Source organism: Quercus lobata, chromosome 8 (assembly GCF_001633185.2).
Source record: "Quercus lobata isolate SW786 chromosome 8, ValleyOak3.0 Primary Assembly, whole genome shotgun sequence".
Taxonomy (NCBI): domain Eukaryota; kingdom Viridiplantae; phylum Streptophyta; class Magnoliopsida; order Fagales; family Fagaceae; genus Quercus; species Quercus lobata.
Genome location: NC_044911.1, coordinates 14,778,857 through 14,800,083, shown reverse-complemented (window position 1 = coordinate 14,800,083; position 21,227 = coordinate 14,778,857). Strand labels below are relative to the sequence as shown.

Below are 21,227 nucleotides of genomic sequence, written 5' to 3'. Positions count from 1 at the left end.
ATCAAATTAAACATGAACAAGAAGTTAAACATGAAAACAAAATTTAAAACCCAGAAAATTCGAACCTCAGAGCTAAAACCCAAAATTAGAATTCACGCCAACATTCTTGACAAACCCAGATAAAATTGATAAATTAAACATGAACACATTAAATATTTGAACAAGAACACAAACCTAGCAAATTTAAAACCCAAAAAATTAAATTCAAACCTAGATTCAAAAATTTAAATTCAAAGCCATATTTCAAACCCCTATACCACCAAAACATCAAACACAAAAATCAAATCCAAATTTTCGGCCCCTAAACACTAAATTCAAACCCAGATTTTCGGCCCCCAAACTCAAAACTCAAAACCCAAATTTTCTAAGCACAAACCTCAAATCCAAGCGGCGCGTCATATAACCTCAAGCATATCTAGTCCTCTACTCCACTCTACACCAACACAAGCCCTTCTCTCAAACCTCACAAACTCCTCCCACTCCGTCGCAACAAGTCGTTGACACAATCCCCTACTTGAACCAAAACCACTTTGTTCTCTAAACAAGAGCTCCACGGCGTGGCTCACAAGGATGTAGACGTGTCCGACGGTGGAACATGTCGCGACGACGCAACCTCTGCCCAAGATAGCTCACCTTCGAAGCCACGCACGTGCCTCCACGTAGTATAAATCCATCAAGCTCACTTACACGTGAGCCTCCGCGTTTGCCGCAGCTCGTGGAGGTTCAGTCCCGACCGCGGTGCCACTGATTTTGAGTCCGCCTATCACATAGAAAATGCCGTCAACCGAAGTGCCAATGCAACCGTATCTCCTCCTCGGTGTTTTGTGGTGTGGATTGTTGCTAGGTTGTGGGGGTAGTCTAGTGATGGTGGCATGGTGGTGGGTCTGCCTCTCTCTCCTCTCTCCAGCTCTCTCAACTCTCATCGTGTCTCACTCTCTCTTTTGCTTTGATTTCTGAATCTCAGCTTTATTGGGGTTTGATATTTTGTTGCTTTTGTTACGGGTTCATGTGTTTGTTCTATATGCTTAGATCCCTATTAATAGTTCGAGAAAGATTGTTTTGTGCTTGGAATATTGATCTTGTTCTTATTTATTCCTTATTCATGTTTATTCTGATGTGGATCTTATGTTTAATTTTTTGATCTTATTTTTTGAGTTATTCGTGATTTTTGGTTTTCAATTTTGAGATTTTAAGTCTGGGTTGGTGTTCTTGGTATTCTTGTTCAGGATACTATTAGATCTTAATTCATGTGAATTTTTATTTTTATTTCTTTTTTTAATTTGGATGCTGACGTGGCATTTTTTAATGTCAAATAACATTTTTTTATTATTATTTTAATGGCCATGTCAGCTTTTAGTGTGTCAACTATGCACTTTGTTTGCCACGTGTGCATTTTCCATCTCTAATGTAATGGTAGTGATAAAAACGAGACACATTTTTCAAGATAGAGACTAAAAACAGTGAAAATAAAAGTTAAAAACCAAAGTGGAATAGTATGAAAGTGCAATTTTCGCCTACGTAGAGCATGGTGTTTATATATTTAAATAAATAATGAAAAATGTGGTGTCATGTCAATAAATATATATATATATATATATATATATATATCCCTGTTCTTTTCTTTGCTTGAAATAAGAAAATTTCAACTCGTTAGTCACTTTTATATTAGGTTCCTTTATTTTGTAACACAAGAAGACTTGTCTTCTTTTCCGGAAGACATGCGTCCAAGTCACTGCCGTGTCGTACAGGGTTTATGCCTTTCTAATGGTCCTAGAGGCCTATCTTGAACTTGTGTATAGGAACCAAAGAGGTCAAGAACTAGGAATCAATGGGCCTTCTTTCTTCTATTCTTGTCGTTGCAAATTTACTCTGTTTCTTGTTTAAAATCTGCTATGGTGTAGACAGCATATCTCCATCCCAACCTTTAAGCGACGGTAACATCATAGTGTCCACAGAAGGAAAATTTGTACTGGGTTTCTTCAGTCCTGGAAGTTCCAAGAATCGTTACCTGGGAATTTGGTACCAGAGCATCCCAGTTCAAACTGTTGTTTGGGTTGCAAACAGAGTTAGCCCAATCAACGATTCATCTGGGATTTTGATGATAAACAGCACTGGAAATCTTAACCTCATTCACAATGATTCGGTTGTTTGGTCAGCAAGCACTTTGAAAGAAGCTCAGAGTCCATTGTTACAGCTCTTGGATACCGGGAATCTTGTGGTAACAGATGGCAATTCAGGAGACTATTTGTGGCAAAGCTTTGACTACCCATCTGATACAATTTTAGCAGGAATGAAACATGGTTGGGATTTAAAGAGACGTCTCAACAGGCGCTTAATTGCATGGAAGAACTGGGATGACCCATCTCCTGGAAACTTTATTTTTGAGATGACACTTCATAACTACCCGGAAGCTTATTTGTGGCAAGGCTCAACTATATACTTCCGTACTGGTCCTTGGAATGGCTATGGCTTCAGTGGTTCACCTGGACTAAAGTCAAATCCAGTGTTTGCCTTCGAATTTGTGTACAATCAAGATGAGATCTACTTCATGTATACCCTCAAACAGGCACTCCTTTCAAGAGCACTTCCCAACCAAACTAACTCTATGTTTCAACGCTTCACATGGACAGAACAAAGTTGGAAGCTTTATGCATCTCTGCCTATAGACCGCTGTGATACCTATGCCCTTTGTGGGGTTTATGCAAGGTGTCTTGTTACTGACTCTCCGGTCTGTCAATGTTTGAAGGGATTCAAACCGAAGTCGGAAAAAGGATGGGATTCAATGGATTGGTCCCAAGGATGTGTACGCAGTAAACCATTGAGCTGTGAGGATAAAAGTACACATGGGTTTCTTACATTTCCTGGATTGAAACTCCCAGATACCACGCACTCATGGGTAAACACAAGTATGAATCTGAAGGAATGCAGGGCAGAATGCTTGAATAACTGTTCTTGTATGGCTTATACAAACTCAGATATCAAAGAAGGTACTGGCTGCGCTATCTGGTTTGGTGATTTAGTAGATATTAAACAGTTTCCAGCTGGTGGACAGGATCTATACATTCGAATGCACCCTTCAGAACTAGGTATGAGTTTTATCTTGTGAAAGAAGATCTTCAATAAGTGATTTTAATTGTCTTTCAAAATGTTTTTTTTTTTTTTGGAAGAATTTAAAATATTTTTTAGTTCTGTATATACTTTTGAATGAATTTGCTTTGTCACTTCTAAATCTAATATCAAGGTATGGAAGATGGTCATAAGAAGAAGATAACAGTGCTAGTTGTGTGTTCCGTTGTGATAGCTTCTGGAATGCTCTTAGCTAGCTATTTGATTTTGAGAATCAGGAAAAACTTAAAAGGTAAAGTTTCTTATAAAGATAGTGTAACATCTACTAATTAATCTAAATATATATCATAATGTTCTTCTCTTCACATGTTTTATCCTTGAGTTAAGGTCATTGTGATATATATATATATATATATATTTTTTTTTTCATTCTCCTTTATCAGAGAAAATGGAGAGAAGTAGAACAACTGGTCATAGCAGTAGGGGTAAAGAAGAAGATATGGAGCTTCCAATGTTCGACCTGTCCACAATTTCTAGAGCCACTGATGACTTCTCACTTAACAACAAACTTGGGGAAGGTGGTTTTGGACCAGTATACAAGGTAAATTTGCAATTTGTTGGAAAGGTAAATAGCAAAGAAATACTACTCATTTTATTCAGACTTTTTAGATTGATTTGCAAATGTGAACTTTCAGGGTGTACTAGATGGACAAGAAATTGCTGTAAAGAGGCTTTCTAGGAGTTCAGGACAAGGACAGAACGAATTCAAAAATGAAGTTATACTGATTGCAAAACTTCAGCATCGAAATCTTGTTAAGCTTCTTGGTTGTTGCATTGAAGGAGAAGAGAAGATGCTGGTGTATGAATACATGCCAAATAAGAGCCTGGACTTTTTCATTTTTGGTATGAAACCCTTTGAACCTATTGTATTTAGTAGGGAATGGCATGTGTAATTCTGTTTTCAATTTTCCATTGAATATGTAAAATTTCAGTTGACTGGTTAAGAATTTTAGAATTTTATATTAACTTGAACAAGAAACTTGCTAGATGAAACAAAAGGTAAAGCTGTGGATTGGTCCAAGCGCTTCCAAATCATATGTGGGATTGCTAGGGGGCTTCTCTATCTCCACCAAGATTCTAGATTGAGGATTGTACATAGAGATCTCAAGGCAAGTAACATTTTACTTGACAGTGAGATGAATCCCAAAATATCAGATTTTGGCATGGCTAGAATATTTGGGGGGGATCAGACAGAAGGAAACACAAACAGAGTGGTTGGGACTTAGTAAGTACTATTCATATGCTATATATCTGAATAAATCTATAATTTCATTAATGTAGTTATTTATCCTAATTTATGGTGCAATGTAGTGGTTATATGGCACCAGAGTATGCATTTGATGGACTCTACTCAACAAAATCTGACGTTTTTAGCTTTGGAATCTTGTTGATGGAGATAGTAAGTGGAAAGAAATCTAGAGGGCTGTATCACCAAGACCAAAAAGGGAACCTTATAGGACATGTAAGTATTTAAGAGTTATTACTTATTTTCAGAATATGTTAAGCACTTAAACCAATTAATGATAAGTAACTTTCAATATTTTTAGGCATGGAGACTATGGAAAGAAGGCAGGCCTTTGGAGCTGATGGACGCTTGCTTGACCGACTCAAACAACCTCTCAGAAGTGTTGCGCTGTATCCATGTTAGTCTCCTATGTGTGCAGCAACGTGCTGACGATAGGCCGAGCTTGTCAACTGTTCTTTTAATGTTGGGTAGTGAAAGTGTATTGCCGCAGCCCAAAGAACCTGGTTTCTTCATAGATAAGGGGCCACATGATGCAAATTCTTCATCAAGTAAGAATGAATCATCCTCAACCAACGAAGTAACCATTACATTACTAGACCCTCGATAATGATTGTTTACATAGGTGTGTGATCATGTATCACCTATCCAGAGTATTGTTTCTTGCTATCATTTTGTAACCTATAGTCCAATATTGATGTCACTTTTTTTTCCCCTGAATGTGTTTAACTTACTGATGTTTAATTATTTGTGCCATGTCGTAAAATGCCTTATTTCACAACAAATGGACCAATGCTTTTCATGATTTTCCGGATGGAGCTTGTTTAGACCTGATACAATGTTTGTCCAAAATGAATTGAAGTTTGGCGCAGAGGCATAAACAGAACCACATTGTCCCCTGTATTGTATTTCCAGTGTACATGGTTTGGCCCAGATGAGTGCCTTTCGTCACTAACCCAAAATATACCATTCTCTTATTTTCCTCAAGTTAAATGTATAACAAGTGATTTTCATAAAAGTCTACGGAGTACCCTGGACTGAAATTCGGAGTGGTCAATCAAATTGGTCTCACACAAGTTAAAGAGTGAAGTACATTCCACAATCTTGTTTGCTAGAAAATGCCTAAAATTGTTCCCCTTTTAAAAAAAATTTCGATAGCTTATATGAATAGTATTTATCACACGATAGAGTTTTTTTTTTTTTAATTTATATTAAATTTGTTAAAAAAAATTAAAAGCTAATTTATTTTTAAGAACTTAAGAATTAAATGATTTTTATATAAAACTGAGACAAAAAAGGGAAAAAAAATTAAACTTTTTTAGGTAAATCCCAAAACACCCTCAACTTATCTATCAGCAGTGGTCATGGAAAATTAACACGAAGCTTGGTAACATATAATAAATATGTTACTTGTTGCAGTTATAAGACCACTTGTAGCCAAATCAACCAAAAAAAAAACGACCACTTGCAGCAGCTGGAAGCTTCTAGCAATGATAATCAGTACTCAGATTTCAATGTTGTTAAAAGACTTCTTTCTACAATGTGAATTAAGTAATTAACTCAAGATGTAGTTCCAATTAGTGGGATTAGTTGGAACACTTTATAAAAAGTTGAAGCCGACTAGCATTTGTTTCAGAAAATTTACACTTTGCTTGAGGACTTGTTTGGGGCTGCCATAATTTGAAGGGAGCAGAAAGTCAAGGAGCAGTTGGGAGTTGGAAATCTTTTTATGAAAAGTTGAAGCAGACTTTATAGGTTCATAGTACTGGCTCTCTTCCAAGAAATTAAAGCCTTTATTATTGACCTACTAAATGTTGGAAGCATTCAAAGAAGCCCAACCAGCCCTGTGTGGCCATATATGCCAATAGTGGAATCAACTTGTATCTGAAAATTTTCTTTTATGGGGTTAGTTGGGTAATGAACACTTTTTGTGGGTTTTTTTTTTTTTTTAAAAGGTAATGTTAGTGGATACTTTTAAAGAAATGTTTAACAAACTATTTTACAAAAATTCTGACATTATTTTTATGAAAAATAGAAAAAATTGTCAAAATATTAATTTTTTTCTTTTCTTATTAAAATTTTTCTAAAATAATTCACTAATAAATACTTTAAAGACATCTATTAATATTTTCCTTTTATATGTATAGTGAAAAAGATGTAGGCAACTCTCTTTTATTTTTTTTTTTTTTAAGATATAATTCTATATAAAATCCAAGAGACATGTAAGATTGAGGTTGGAGTGTAGACAATCAAAACCATGGCTTAATGGTCAAGGTGGTCTATTTTCCACAAGGTTGTGGACCAGAAAGAATAAAATTTTCACGTCAAGTTTTTTCGATTTTGATATTTTAGGTTTCTACGTGTTCAATGTATAAATTAAGACTAACATTAACAATTTTTGGAGGTACATAATATAAAATCTTGAGTGGTAGATCCACTTAAGTAGTTGGATATCTTTATCAAAAAGCAGAGCAGAACTTTCTAACAAAAAAAAAAAAGCAGAAAATGGCTCTTGGGATTTGGACGGACAAGATCTAAATTCTAAATAGTAGCTTGATTTAGCTGCAAAAAGCATGGAGTGCCTCCAATAGGCTACATCTCAACGTTTTTAGCCTTTTGTACTGAGGTATTTTACTTCTCAACTACCGAAATCTCTAACGCCTAACGGGCTCTAGTAATGGAATTTGGCAAGTACTGAAATATGCTCTTTGAAAGCAATAGCAGCTTTTTAGTCCTGCATTAAATTTGGGGCTGTTGTAGTTGTGTGAAACCACCCAGGCAAATTGAATGCAGGAAATGCCTTATAAATTGCAGCCAACCCTGCATTGATAGCAGAGGCTAGAGTTGAAGAAGCCATATTCTTGCTTTTTAGTAAAAGTACGTAGATAGTCCAAGAGTACTCTCACAAAATGGGTGGGCTCCGCACATGAAATCCATTATGGAGCTGACTTTTTTTTGTGAGAACCTGTGCTCCAATACTATCTAAGTATTTCACCTTGCTATGGGGCACTCTTAGGCCTTAGTTAAGTAAGTCATTACGGAATCATATAACAATACATCGACGCTAAATAATTTATGGACTAACCAATGTCTTAGTGCATTTATTAATGGACCATTTTTGAAAAATTTTAATACAATTTTTATGAAAAAAAAAAAAAAAAAAACTGTCAAAACAATCAATTATTTATTTTCTTTTCCACAAAAAAGTTTCTAAAAATACTTTTTAAACTAATGTTCTTAGAGCATCTATTAATTTTTTTCATTATCTATGAAAAATTTAATCAATTTGTAAAAAAAAAAAAAAAAAATTATAATTCAATGGTTGCATTGGAAGATGGAGGATTGAAACTTTATGGGTCCATTTGGATACAACTTATTTTTGTTGAAACTGAAAACTGAAAACTAAAAACACTATAACAAAATAATTTTTAAATGTGGGAATAGTGCTATGGGACTCGTGAATAGTACATGAACAATGTGTGAACAGCGCGTGAACAGTGATAAACAGTAAATTTTGTCCTCTCTTTGCGTTTCAGCTAAGTTTTTTTGCGCGTTTACTTCCCACCACTGTAGCCATAGGTCCCATGCCTACCAAAACGCAAACGTGAAATGCTGAAGGAAACACGGATCCAAAATACACATATATAAATGTTAATTGAGTTACAAAACTCTTTGGCAATTTGTTAAAATTTGACACCAATATGATCGGAATGTTTAGCCATCTCTAAATAACATAATCAATTAGTGTCCCAAATTTCTTCTCAAAAAAAAAAAAGAAAAAAATAGTATCCCAATACGTCATGCAACTCTAAAAATACAACTTAATCATCCACATAATAAGGTTAAAATTCAGTTTACACTTCTTGGGTCATATGGAACTGCGTTTTGTGTTTAATATAGTTTGTGACCTTACCCAACTTAGAAGCGATTACTTTTAAATGGGATTTTGTGAAGCATAGTCCATGGAGCAGCAAAAAAAAAAAATATTTGGCCCGTTTTTGGGCCGTTTTGGACTTGTTATTTGGAGTATATATTTGTCACTTCATAATTAGGATTTGTTGTGACATTGTAATGCATTGTCATCTTTTATTATTCTCTTTAACATTGTGAAAATTGCTACAACTCCGTGTTTACACTTCTTGGGTCATATGGAACTGCGTTTTGTGTTTAATATAGTTTGTGACCTTACCCAACTTAGAAGCGATTACTTTTAAATGGGATTTTGTGAAGCATAGTCCATGGAGCAGCAAAAAAAAAAAATATTTGGCCCGTTTTTGGGCCGTTTTGGACTTGTTATTTGGAGTATATATTTGTCACTTCATAATTAGGATTTGTTGTGACATTGTAATGCATTGTCATCTTTTATTATTCTCTTTAACATCGTGAAAATTGCTACAACTCCGTGGATGTAGGCATATTGTCAAAAAGTTCTATTTATATATATAGTGATAGTTGACCTAGGAAGCTTTGACTATGCCTGAATTAAGGATGATTTGATATTCCTCTATTCAAAAATAATTTTACGCCAAAAAAAAAAAAAAATTCAACACATAATGGGGAGAAAGTATATGATGTTTCAGGAACTCCACGTCAGCAACTAGTTGGTGTTTCTAAGTTTAATAAGAAATTGACATCTGTCTAAAAATAACATATCAGCACACCTTACCTTATATACCTGAAAAGACAAATATGCCCCTGAAAAATTTCAAACCCCCGCCTAAACACCATCTTTCCCTAGCAAAATCAAAACTGTCTCCTTCTCTGCTCTCTCTCTCACCGAACCACCATCTACTCTCTTTCTTTCTCTCAAGTCCAAATCTCCACAGCCACTGCTTAGCATCACCGCCGGAAAAATTTTCAAACACTCGCCCTCTCTTGCTTTTCTCCTTTTTGCAAAATCAAAATTTTCATCTCTTTCTCCCTTCGTTTCTCTCTACACCACCACAGCACACCAGCACCTCCATGGCTCCATCTTTTCTCTCTCAACTCCAAACCTTGACAGCCGCTGCCTAGCATCGCCGCCGGAGATAGAGATACACTGCCGATCCTCACCAGTTCCGACGAGACCGACCTTTGTCTCGTCGGAAAACGCCTTTCTCGGTGTTTCCAACCACTAACACCGGAAGTTTTCTCACCACTTCTAACACCAGACGTTGTATGAAGGTTTTATTCTTCTCTTTTTGAATTTATTTTCTGAAATTTTATGTTTACATGTGTCTTGTTTTGTTTTGTTTTTTATTTATGTTTTATAAATTGACATATACATTCATATCTAGAAAGGAAACTTCTACTGTTTGATATAATGCTTCAGTGAGAATATTGATTAGATGATGCATTTATATATTATAGCACAATTACTAGTACTATTTGGAGTTGAAGCACTTGCGGAAAAAAAAAAAAAAAAAAAAAAAAAAACCCAAAGAATGGTGATTAGATGACGCATAGGAATCGGAATAGCCGAAGTCTGGGAGACTAGCAATTCCGGATTAGCTAAGTTTAAGTAGTTTCTGGATTAATAAAAACCATTTGTGATCAGTGTCTATCCATACCAATTTTATATGTACATTTCACTATCTATCTATCCACACATACACTCACATTTCACTAACATTACAAATCTGTCCTGCAAGAATTCATAATTCTTATATTAGAAATTGTTATCAACAAGATTTTGGTGTGCATCCTGCATGCATACTGTTAGACCAATTAATTCAGTCACTACTTTCCAGGAAAGATACCTAATCTGACTTGAGTAATGAGCTCACCCAACTGGTGCAGTGACTTGCATTATTTGCTTTTTCATAGTTGGAATTTTCACAATTTGTTTCATTCTTTGTAATAATATTTTTTCATGGTGCAGGGATGGATGTGATGCTTTTGTTCCGTTGTTTTTGCTGAAGGAATTGATTTTGATAAATAGCTTCTTCCTAAGAGTCTCCTCTAAGGTATTCAATCTATCTTTTTGCCATTTTCTTAGTTTAAGTCTTTGGTTGAGTTATTATGAAAAATTATGATGTTTTGATAATTGGTGTAAAGCTCACTTGAGTGTGTGTTTGTTTGTGGCTGAGGAACAGCGGGTGGCTGGCAGCAATTTTTTTTTTATGACTTTATGGTGGTTAATGTTATGTTGTTCATTCAATATATTTTTTTTCATAATTAGGTTCGACTAGTCATGGACTTTTCAAAAAATGCTTTTGTTGCAATTGGGGACAATGATAAAAGGGAAAATTTTGAAAATGTAACTTTGGGTGAATGTGATGAATTTAAAATTGGAATGCAAGTGAGGTATGAAGAAGAAACATATAACTCTTTTAAATTGTATGCTTTAAAAAGGGGATTTAGCATTCGAAAAGCGGTTAAATGAGAGTATAATGGTGTTATTAGGCAATGAGAATTTGTGTGTTCAAACAAGGTTATAAAGTATCATAATTTAGATGTAAGAATGGGTTGTGCTAGGATCTGGTTTGATGTAAAAAAATGATATTTGGAGTGTTTCACACTTTAATGACACACAATCATGAATTTGCAACTCCGGAAGAAAGATGTAACTTGAGATCGGGAAGGAAGGTGCTACCTGCTAATGGGAATATAATTAGCATAATGGTTAGCTCAAGTATAAAAGCAACAAAGTCTTACTTTTTATCAAAAGAACTTGGTGCAAATAATGTAGGGTTCTCATTTTTTTTTCCCCCTAATATTGTTCTCTCTGTTTTGTAGGGCCCTGCAAAAAATTCTGGATGAAAAGCTCTTTTGGATAGTATTTTGGACATTATACTGCATAGCTAATGGACAACATTTTTGGACAGCATTTTCAACATTATTGCATAGTGCAGGAACATCTTAGATAGTATTTTTGACTTGCCAATTTTTTAGATAGCATAGCTGAAAATTTGGACAAGTGATTGCATAGCCAAACACTAATTATTGTTATTATTTTGGAAAACTTTTGTAACTAATGAAGTTACTCAAACATGATAGATTTTGTGTATGTTTGAGTAGACTAATTATATGCAAATGCTGAAAGTTTTTAATGCAATAGTACATTTTATTCTTTTATATTAGTTTCAAATTGGTGGTGGAATTGCAATGCTAGATTGTTGCAGGTGCTATATTGGGATGAATGATAGCACTCATGAAGAGTTTCAATTAAGGGGATGATATAGTGAATGACAATATTTTTGTGCTAGAATATTTCTTTTTTATTATTTTGATGATATAGTGAATGGCAGGTGTTAAGACCTTTTTTTTTTTTTTTTTTAATTTTTTTTACAAGTGGTGAAGGGGATTTGTTTTATTTTTATTTATTTATTTATTCATTTTAGGGGAGAATTGTACAATGCTACAAGCTGCTCATTTTTTACTCAAGTCTTACAATAGTTGAGTTCACAAGTGAGAATGATTGCCCCATCTTCATCAAGCCAAGGAAAAAATGAATTACAACTATTCATTTCTACTTTTTTTTTTTTTTTTTAATCAATGTTTGTGTGTTCTCTTTTTTCTTTCTTAAAGTTGCAGAAAGATATCTTGGACATGTGACCAAATCACCCATTATATATATATATATATATATATATATATATATATTTACAATAAACCAATCTTTATTAAAAATGACAAAATTGAAATTGTACAACCTAGAGCATCCTTAATGATCACATATATCATACGATCAAGTAAGGCCACAATTTACAAAACCATTCCAATTGTTAACAAAGCATCAAAGCCCCACTTAGCAAGCTCATGAGCTACTTGATTTACATCTCTCCTAACCCAAATGAAACTTGGTCAATCTCATTTGCTAAGTCCAGCACATCTTCAAGTATAGTCCTTAGGCTATTATGTGTGGTCGCTCCAGTACTGCTATATGCTACTGAAATTTATTTTATGACAGCCATTATAAACAAGCAATCTTAGTCGATCTGCAAAACCAATTCATGGTTGGTTAGTTGGTTGCTTTACTCTAATACTAAAGCAAATTAAAGTAAAATTTAATGGAAAAGACACCCACAAACAATAGACAATATTGAATCTAGTTACTAGTTGGCAGATTTTTGCTTTGAAAATTTCAAAATTTTGATTTCAAACAATGTAACCAAATTAAAGTTGAAGACTTCATATATTAAAAATAAAAATAAATAAAAAAACTTTTTAAAGAATAACCACAAAAGAAAGCTACTCTTCATTTGTTAATGCATTCCAATGCTTCTCGCAAGCAACTAGAGACCACCCCTTAAAAAGAGGACATAGCATATACAAAAAGGATCCTATCAAAATGCATAATTAGCAAGAGCACATCTAATTTGATTATTTCCCAACATTCAATGAATCCATTCTAATGATTGTGGTACAAAGTTACACAAAAACATAAAAATTATTGACAAACTCTATTGCTTCAATCGTATCATCACCAAGGCATGTGCACAAAGTAAGAATCAAAATGCTAAATCAAGTAATCATGCATGAGTTCCTGTAAATTGATGAAAGTAATAAGGTGCAGCAGCTGGACAAAAACAAGAAATCAAGCCGTTCAAAATAGTTCAAAACACACCTAGCAGCAGTAAAACATCAATACAACTATAGCATCTATAAAACTTACAACACCAAAACAACTACAAAGGTCTACAACTTACCCAAAAAAAAAAAAAAACTAGGGTCTATACAAAAGGAGCTCAGGTCTGATAGATAACCACAAAGAGTACAATAGACCAACACCTTTCTGTGTTAGTATACAAAGTGTAATGAGTCTTACCATTTGGACCAACAAAAGCGGACTTCCCTCTTTAAGACTAATCACGCCAAAGGCACACAGTCATGGTAGCAAATAAAAAAATTTCAAACCTTTTTCATGTCCCTTCTTGTGTTCGTTATATAAATTTCAATCCATACGCTGATCAACAGAAACTATGTATTTGACATGAGGACAACAGATACAATTATATATGTATAAATGTAAACCAAAGAAGTGCAATAGACCTGAAGAGAAGACTAAGTGAATCTCGTAGAGGTCTAACATTAGAGACAGGGTGTTCAAGAGGCAGCTTACACAATATGATTTAGTAACTGAAATAAGCAACATACTAAATAAAATCAGCAAGGTTCCATAACAGAAACTAGTGCCATAATGCAAACTAAAAGAAACAGGGTATATAAAGCCAGTGATAAACATGACTGATATTGATATAATCCAAAGGTATCTAATGAAATATACCAAATTCCTCTTTATTTATTGATAAGGCAATATAGACTATGTGCAAGTAACAAAGTACACTGCTAACAATATATACACATTACCTGCAAGGAACTATCAATATTAATCTAGGCAGCTCAATCCCAAGTAAGTTTATAGACATTGATAATAAAATAGGGATACAAACTAAACCAAAATACCAAACCACATCAGACCTGTCTCTTCACTAAACAAAACACCCATATGTTACACCAAACCCCATCAGACCCATCTCTTTCCTAAACAAAAACACTCAAATCTCACACCACAACATAACTTACAAGGGTCTATCTATCAATTGAGTCTTGGTTATAAAAAGTAGGCCCCTTGTAAGGTGAGATTATGAAGCCAAATCAATCATCATAAAAAGATTGACCCTTGTAATTTCAAGAAAAAGAAAAAACATACAAATAAGATGTGAATAATACAGAAAATAAACAAAAAAGGAGAGACAAGAAAACCTTCTTGTGACTTTAGGTGTTGGAAGTGGGGAAAAAGCCTCCGTCGTCGGGGTTGGAAGCAACGAGAAGGAGATACGATTTTGGGGTTTTCCGAAGAGACAAAGGTCGGTCTCGTTGGAATTGGTGACGTTTGGCAGCGCAGCTCCGGCAGCGATGCTAAGTAGTGGCTGTGGAGCTTTGGAGTTGAGAGAAAGAAAGAACGAGAGAGCAGATGGAGGTGCGGTGAGAGAGAGCAGCAGGAATGGAGAGAGACTTTTGATTTTGCTGAAGGGGAAAAAAGGTGTTTAGGCGGGGTTTGAAAATTTTCAGGAGCATATTGGTCTTTTCAGGTGTATAAGGTATGGTATACTGACATGTTATTTTTAACCAGGTGTCATTTTCTTATTGGGCCTAGAAACACCAACTAATGGCTGACGTGGAGTTCCTGAAACATCATATACTTTCTCCATAATGGGAGCTATACATATACAATTGATGTGTGTAAAATATAAGAAAGGAAATGGTAACGAGTATATGCAAATACAGATAAGGAAACAATAAGTGCTATATATGGTATGCACTTTCCAAAGAGATTTGGTTGAGATTTGGGTGCACAAACAACGTTGTCCTAAAATGGGGCATTAACGATTTCGAGCATAGAACGGTGAAACAACCCCTTGGTTGCCTCAAATATATCGACTTATCTTGGTTTTGAATGATACTGACCTATTTTTCGTACTTTTCTTGTGATTTTTTTTTTTTTTTTTTTTTTTTTTGGTTGTCTTTTTAGGGCAATTTTGATGACTTCTAGGATTGGAATGATGAAAGAGTTTTTGGAATTACGAGGATTTTAATATTTGGGCAAAGTTTGAGATAAATAAAATTTTCCTTTCTTCTTTATTACTCATTCTAAATACTATACATAATTAGAATTTAACTCTTTAATATCTAAATTTCTATACTTACAAAAATAGCCCTATTACATAATTAAGAATTATTTAATAATAAAACAAATTAAGGACATAAATATAAATATAAAAATTTCAATTCCAATAAATTAGGACCCAAAAAATTATGATATGAAAATAATTTCAGAAATTCAAAATTCATAAATTAGGGAACTTTTTTTTTTGGTAAAAGTTCTAATAAATATTTTATTTTTTATTTATAATTTGACAGTACTTAATACTTATGAAGGAGAATGGAAAATTTGAAAAGCCTACACATTTCCGTTGAAAATACTAAAAGGTGCTAATCAATTGGGTTACAAAACTCTTAACAAATATATAATATTTAAATAATAAGTAATTGCAATTAAAATTTAAAATTTTTCATTTTTTATATTCAAATTTGAACCAATAATTTGTTGTAAAATTTTTATGAAAATATTGTAAACATAGCACTTCTCATGTGAATAATCATATAAAAGTAATTATGACTTATGAGTCTCATTCAAAGAAAAAAAAAATCAAGTGCCATATGAAAAGAAATACAAGTGCGTCTCAGGGCCAGGGGTCAGGTCAGGTTCTTAAACGTGAAGCCCAAGAAGGAAAGATATTTGGGCTTTTATCGTAGCTTCTCCTTTTTGGTCCAGGTCAGGTTCTAAAACGTGTAGCCCAAAAAGGGAGAGTTTTGGGCTTTTGTCGTAGCTTCGCCTTTTTAGTCCATTGTTGGCCCATTTGTATTTGGACGATATGTGACCTGCTTTAGCCCAAAGGACCGAAAAGATGGGATGTTGCCTTTCTAGGCTGTCTAGGACACTGAGGTACTAGTTGTGAGCTTATAAAGTTGAAAGGGTAAAGTGAAAGATAAACCTCTAAAATTTTGGATTCTTTGAAATTTATATCTTGAGTTAGAATTTGGATTATACTTCCTAAAATTATATTTTATTTGCATAAGTAGCCTTCATCCGTATTTTTAATTAAATATCATATAAACTTCTCGTGTGTGTTTAATTCGTCCAATAAAATGATATTATGTGGCATAATGAAATGACATGGCATAATAGAAATGACATAACATCATTTTATTGGACAAACTAAACATACATAACAAGCTTATGTGACACTTATGCTCCATTTGTTTCAACGTAAAATATTTGCAAAGATAAAATGTAAAATATTTTCAGAAAAACGTTTTCATTTTACAGTGTTTGGTTGTATGCATGAAAACTATATAAAATATTTTTCAGTGTTTAGCACAATGTAAAATGAAAAAAAAAATTATTAAAAAGTTAAAACTTTCTTTTATTAACTTCCATATCTTGAATAAAGATAAACCATCCATAACATAGATATATTTCTTCAAGGAATACATTCAAGGCACCTATAAATATATAATTTGAATAACGAAAAAAAGCCTCCATCATACCAAAAAATAAAATGATAAAGAATCATCCATAACATAGATATATTCCTTCAAGGAATATATATTGAAGGCATGTGCTGTAATACATATACTGAATAAGAAACATCATTCATAACAAAACAAAAAGGGGCAAAGCAACCATAACATAGATATGTTACTTTCATAACATAGATTATCATAATATTTGTAACGCCCCAAAATCATAAGCAATAAAAGTCTATTTAATCTGAATAATCCATAAAAAAATATTAAATGAAAGAAACCAACAATCTAAAATCTTATCACAAATGTCAGAGCTTTAATCCACCAAAGACAAAACATCCTTAAAATAATTCTCCAATACAAAGTTTAATGCCATAAAAATCATAATAAACTTCTCAGTTCCACAAAATAATTCATAACTGTTGTCTTCCACAAGTCTCTACTCCAATAATTCCTCTAATGTATCTGTAAGGGGAAATAAAGGGGGGTGAGATAATTCAATAAGTGGAATTCACTAACATTAGGGTGTGGGAACGAACCTTTCAAATAAATAATTCTTTCAACAAATTTATAACTTGTAACTCACCAATATTTTGTCATCAAATATTTCACATAAAAAAAAATAATATCTTTATATTGTGAGCCATCATAATATATATACCATCATATAAACAATTTCCTAGGCTTTTCTCGTGGTCAACGTTTACATCCCATTGACAAAGTTGTGCTATCCTCTTTTTGGGACTGGAACCTCCTTTACATCCCTTTTCTTAAGGATGGCTCATTTGGAACCTAAATGTGCACTCCCTTGCTAAGGAGCTTCCCTTTTTGGATTCTCAATAGTATACTCCCTTACTAAGGAGCTATCAAATGTGCATTGTCCCCTTATCTGGGACCATCTCTTACTAAGGACTAGCTGCAATATGATTGTCCCTTGCTAAGGACTAAATACCATACTGAGCTTCTAATCACGACTTGCCATAGGTTTTCAAAACATATTCAATATGCTCACAAAAATAATCCATTCATAATTCTCAAAAAAATATAAAGATATATTCACACATACAAGTTAACCTAAATTTAGGTTGTCCCACAAGTTTTTCATAAAACGAATAGTAAATGTGCATATCAAACATTTATAAGATATCAATTTATATATAGAATAATCAACATATTTCCTTGATATAAAATAGTTTAATAATCAACACTGTTTTGGGAAAACCCCCAAAATTAGTAAACATCACTTACCTCTTAGTTGCAAAAGTAAAAGAAATCAACCTCCCTTGAATCACAACAATTCAGTAAAATTAGAACCTAGCAACACCAAAAAATAGGTTCATCAATACAAAATTTCCCACTTAAAAATCTATTTTCACACTTAAACGGTTTTATCCTAGACAATATTGATATATCCAAAATTCTCCATTTATTCACCTAACTATCCAATTCACTTTCAGCTTTGATCAGATTTTTGGACTTAAAAATATTGCTGCCTAATCAGATTTTTTCATTAAGGTAATCATAGATATTCATGAAACTTCAATATGGCCGAGAAATGAATATCTGATCAATCTAAATGTAACAGCCATATGTTTTATTCATATCTATTCACTTTAATATTACATATATTCAACCTAATATTGAAGCCAGGTGATACCCTTAATTCATCAATCTAGTGGCTTTGTATTCCCTCTTGATGCCGTTGGAATCTATTCACTCTAATATGATATATATTCACCCAATATTGGAAGCCATGTGATACATATACATATCTAATCAGCCCAACATTTATATCTATTAGTCAAATAGTAGCAGCCACATATTATACTTCTTTCACCCAATGACCCAAAACTCCCTTGATGTTGTAAAGCATAAGGACACTGCTGGACACTTATTTGGACAATGACAATGGTGGTGAAAAGAGTGAGACTATAAACAATTATATATAAACCACAAAGCAACCCTTTTTTCCTTTCACATGGTGACAACTTTAATTGATAAGTCCAAGCCTATTACTCCATTAGGCACAAATTCAAAGCTTCCTGACATATTGACCATTCTTTATCTAATATAATACAATTATAAGAGCTCTTTTTTATTAGTATAATGATAGTCTAGGTTCATAACAATTGCTAGCTATTGACTATTCAAACTTCTTAAATCTAGAGCATGAGAAAATCATACCTGTAGACTCCAACTCAACGCCACAGTGAAGAAAGGCAAGGTTCAATAGTCGGCTGAAGCAAAAGGAGGCACCATCAGAAAATACACGTGTAACTTAAGAGGAAATAGGCTAGGGTTTTCAAGGCCCATATATTTATTTATGCCACCTCACTTGGGCTTCATTAGGGATGGCAATTTTTCCCCGCCCTGCTTGACCCGCCCCTCCCCACTTCGCCCCGTGCGGTTTTCCCCGCCCCGCAAAGGTGGTGGGGCGGGGATGGGGCGAGATTTTAGACCCACACCACGGGGCGGGGCGGGGATGGGTTTACACTTTTTAGACCCACCCCGCCCCGCCCCGCCCCGTCCCGCCCCGCATTAATAAGGGTTAAATTGTAATTTTATTCTACCCTAAAACCCTACTATTTAAACAAAAATATTATCAGCTTATTTTATTCTACCTAACATGACTCTACCTCTTTTTTCTCTCTAGCAAAGTTGGAAATAAGGTACCAATTTTAACTTCTTCTTTTTTGTCTTTATTGGAAACAAATTTATATACTATTGAATTGATGATTTCATTCATGATTCATACGGTCTTTCTCAACTTCCTTTTCATCATGAACATAATATAATTTTTTTTAATGAGTTACGGGTCTGTGGCTCTAAATATGTGTTTGTGTCATTGTTTTTGTAATTTTGTGTGGGCATTTGGCTGCATAACAACATGTTTCTTTAAGCTTGTTAAAATTTTATTTTATCATGTTATGAGATTTTTGTTGTGATATTGTCTTGTTAAACATTTAGATAATATTATTTAGTTTTTGCTAAAAATTAGTTTGATTTGATAGGATAAATTTATTCATAATTTCAAGTATATTTTTATTATTGAAACATGTCATTTTATTTGAAAAAATGGAAATAGTTGTAGGGAAAATTAACAAGAAATAAAGTTTTACGGTGTAGGGCGGGGCTTCGCGGGTCTTCGCGGGGTCTTAAGGGGCGGGGATGGGGCAAGAAATTTTCCCCGTCATGCGGGGCGGGGCGGGGCAGGGATGGGGCAAGAAAAATCCATGCAGGGCGGAGACGAAGATCTCATCCTTCGGCCCCGCCCCGCCCCATTGCCATCCCTAGGCTTCATATTCCATAGTATTTATCTTATTATTATTATTATTATTTTTTTTAATATCTTAGGTCCAAATCCATTTAATTGTAGGCCTCCTTTATAATTTACATATAATAATTTAATTGGTATCAAAATTATGGAGTGTTACAATATTTCCACCATCCAAAATATAACATCGTTTCATAACCATCCCAAACCATGCCAGTCAGTGTTGCATAACCATCCATAAGCACACTTATAATAACAAAACCCAAAGATTACAACAATATAGCTAACATTAATACATAACCTTCCAAAATATTGAATTGTTCCATAATTAATAACCCAAAGCATACCATAATACCACTAACACGGTTCACAAAACATATCCAGTGACCTCAAGTTAGAAGGTTTTGTTGAAAAATTTCTCCAACCAAAGATTTCTCAACCTATCATTTTTAGCCATAAAAGCCCTTCCTGCCTTTTCACCATTAACCAAATGATCAAAAGTTTCAGCAAAGATTTCTACTTCAAAGCCTTCAACATTCATCACTACTTTATAAAGCTCATTTGTATCAACACTGCCCAAACAGAATATTAACTTTAGGGGGTTAAAACTTAAATTCACATTCTAAAATTTCAATGTGTAAAATTCAAAACCCCTAAACTTAGAGGTGTAATTTGCACTTTTATAAATGTCAAAGAAGAAAATGACCCATTTGCTTGGTCCGGTAATTATTCCCATTTTCTGTGGGTACACAAGGAAATTACTAAAGTCTAAAAAGAGTATAAACTAAAATATGCCTATAAGTAAATAAAACATACCTAAAAATACATTTAATTAATTGTAGTATCCTATCCTCTAATTTTTCAAGAATTGTGGTGTTATCATGTCTTGTCATGTTGTGTTCATGTCATTGTCAGTGTTCATGCTTCATGGTGCTTCAAAACTAATCTCTACTATACTTAAATTACTCTCTCTCTTCTTTATGTATAACATAATGTTCTCTCATGACTCATGATGATGAAATGATGAAAAGGCCAACTAGTATGTTCAATAATCTCTCTCAAGTTTCTGCTAAGAGAAAATCTGAGACCTTAAACTATGATATGATAAATTGTGAGTTGTAGGAAGAAAAAAAATAATTAATTTATGTAAAAGTAATAAACAACTACCCACAATCTGCCACATCATAATGGTGATAAGGTTCTGGCAAAAAAACTTATGGTCCCAAAAAGACACTTATGTTAAAACAGTCTCACAAGAGTTGATATACGGTCTTTGCGCATAAATTTTGTCCAATTAGCTTTGTTATTTTCCTTCTAAGTCTTGCCAGTGTCTGTCATGCAGGCCTAACCTGTAAACCAAGTCAAATTTTCCGCCTACCCAACAACTTGTGGAGAAGATTAGAAATTCTTTCTAGAAAGGAACAAAAGACAAAATTCTGAGTCACATTAATATGTGAGACAAGGCACATCTCTTTCACCATTTCAACAAGTAGCGTATTTTGATTTTCATTTCTCTTTCACACGTTTCAAATCCTACACCAATTGGTAGAGACTAGATTTGGGTCCAGT

The 21,227-nt window shown here is 33.8% G+C and overlaps 1 protein-coding gene across 2 annotated transcripts; it reads left to right on the top strand.

The window, feature by feature from the left end:
- Positions 1-1,646: 1,646 nt before the first annotated feature.
- LOC115955485 (G-type lectin S-receptor-like serine/threonine-protein kinase At4g27290) lies at positions 1,647-5,177 on the top strand. 2 transcript variants are annotated; one of them, XM_031073608.1, is made up of 7 exons: positions 1,647-3,086; positions 3,242-3,358; positions 3,510-3,667; positions 3,762-3,969; positions 4,114-4,351; positions 4,438-4,588; positions 4,674-5,177. In XM_031073608.1, exons 1-7 carry the CDS (start codon positions 1,829-1,831, stop codon positions 4,977-4,979), a joined length of 2,436 nt encoding a protein of 811 aa, XP_030929468.1. In that variant the 5' UTR covers positions 1,647-1,828; the 3' UTR covers positions 4,980-5,177. The 2 variants fall into 2 exon arrangements, with proteins under 2 accessions (XP_030929468.1, XP_030929469.1); XM_031073609.1 differs by lacking the exon at positions 3,242-3,358.
- The last annotated feature ends 16,050 nt before the right edge of the window (positions 5,178-21,227 follow it).

Coding starts and splice junctions, on each gene's coding strand:
- LOC115955485 (XM_031073608.1), top strand. CDS start 1,829: ATGGGCCTTCTTTCTTCTATTCTTGTCGTTGCAAATTTACTCTGTTTC. Junction 3,970..4,113: donor CCTGGACTTTTTCATTTTTG/GTATGAAACCCT, acceptor GAAACTTGCTAG/ATGAAACAAAAGGTAAAGCT. Junction 4,589..4,673: donor AAGGGAACCTTATAGGACAT/GTAAGTATTTAA, acceptor CAATATTTTTAG/GCATGGAGACTATGGAAAGA.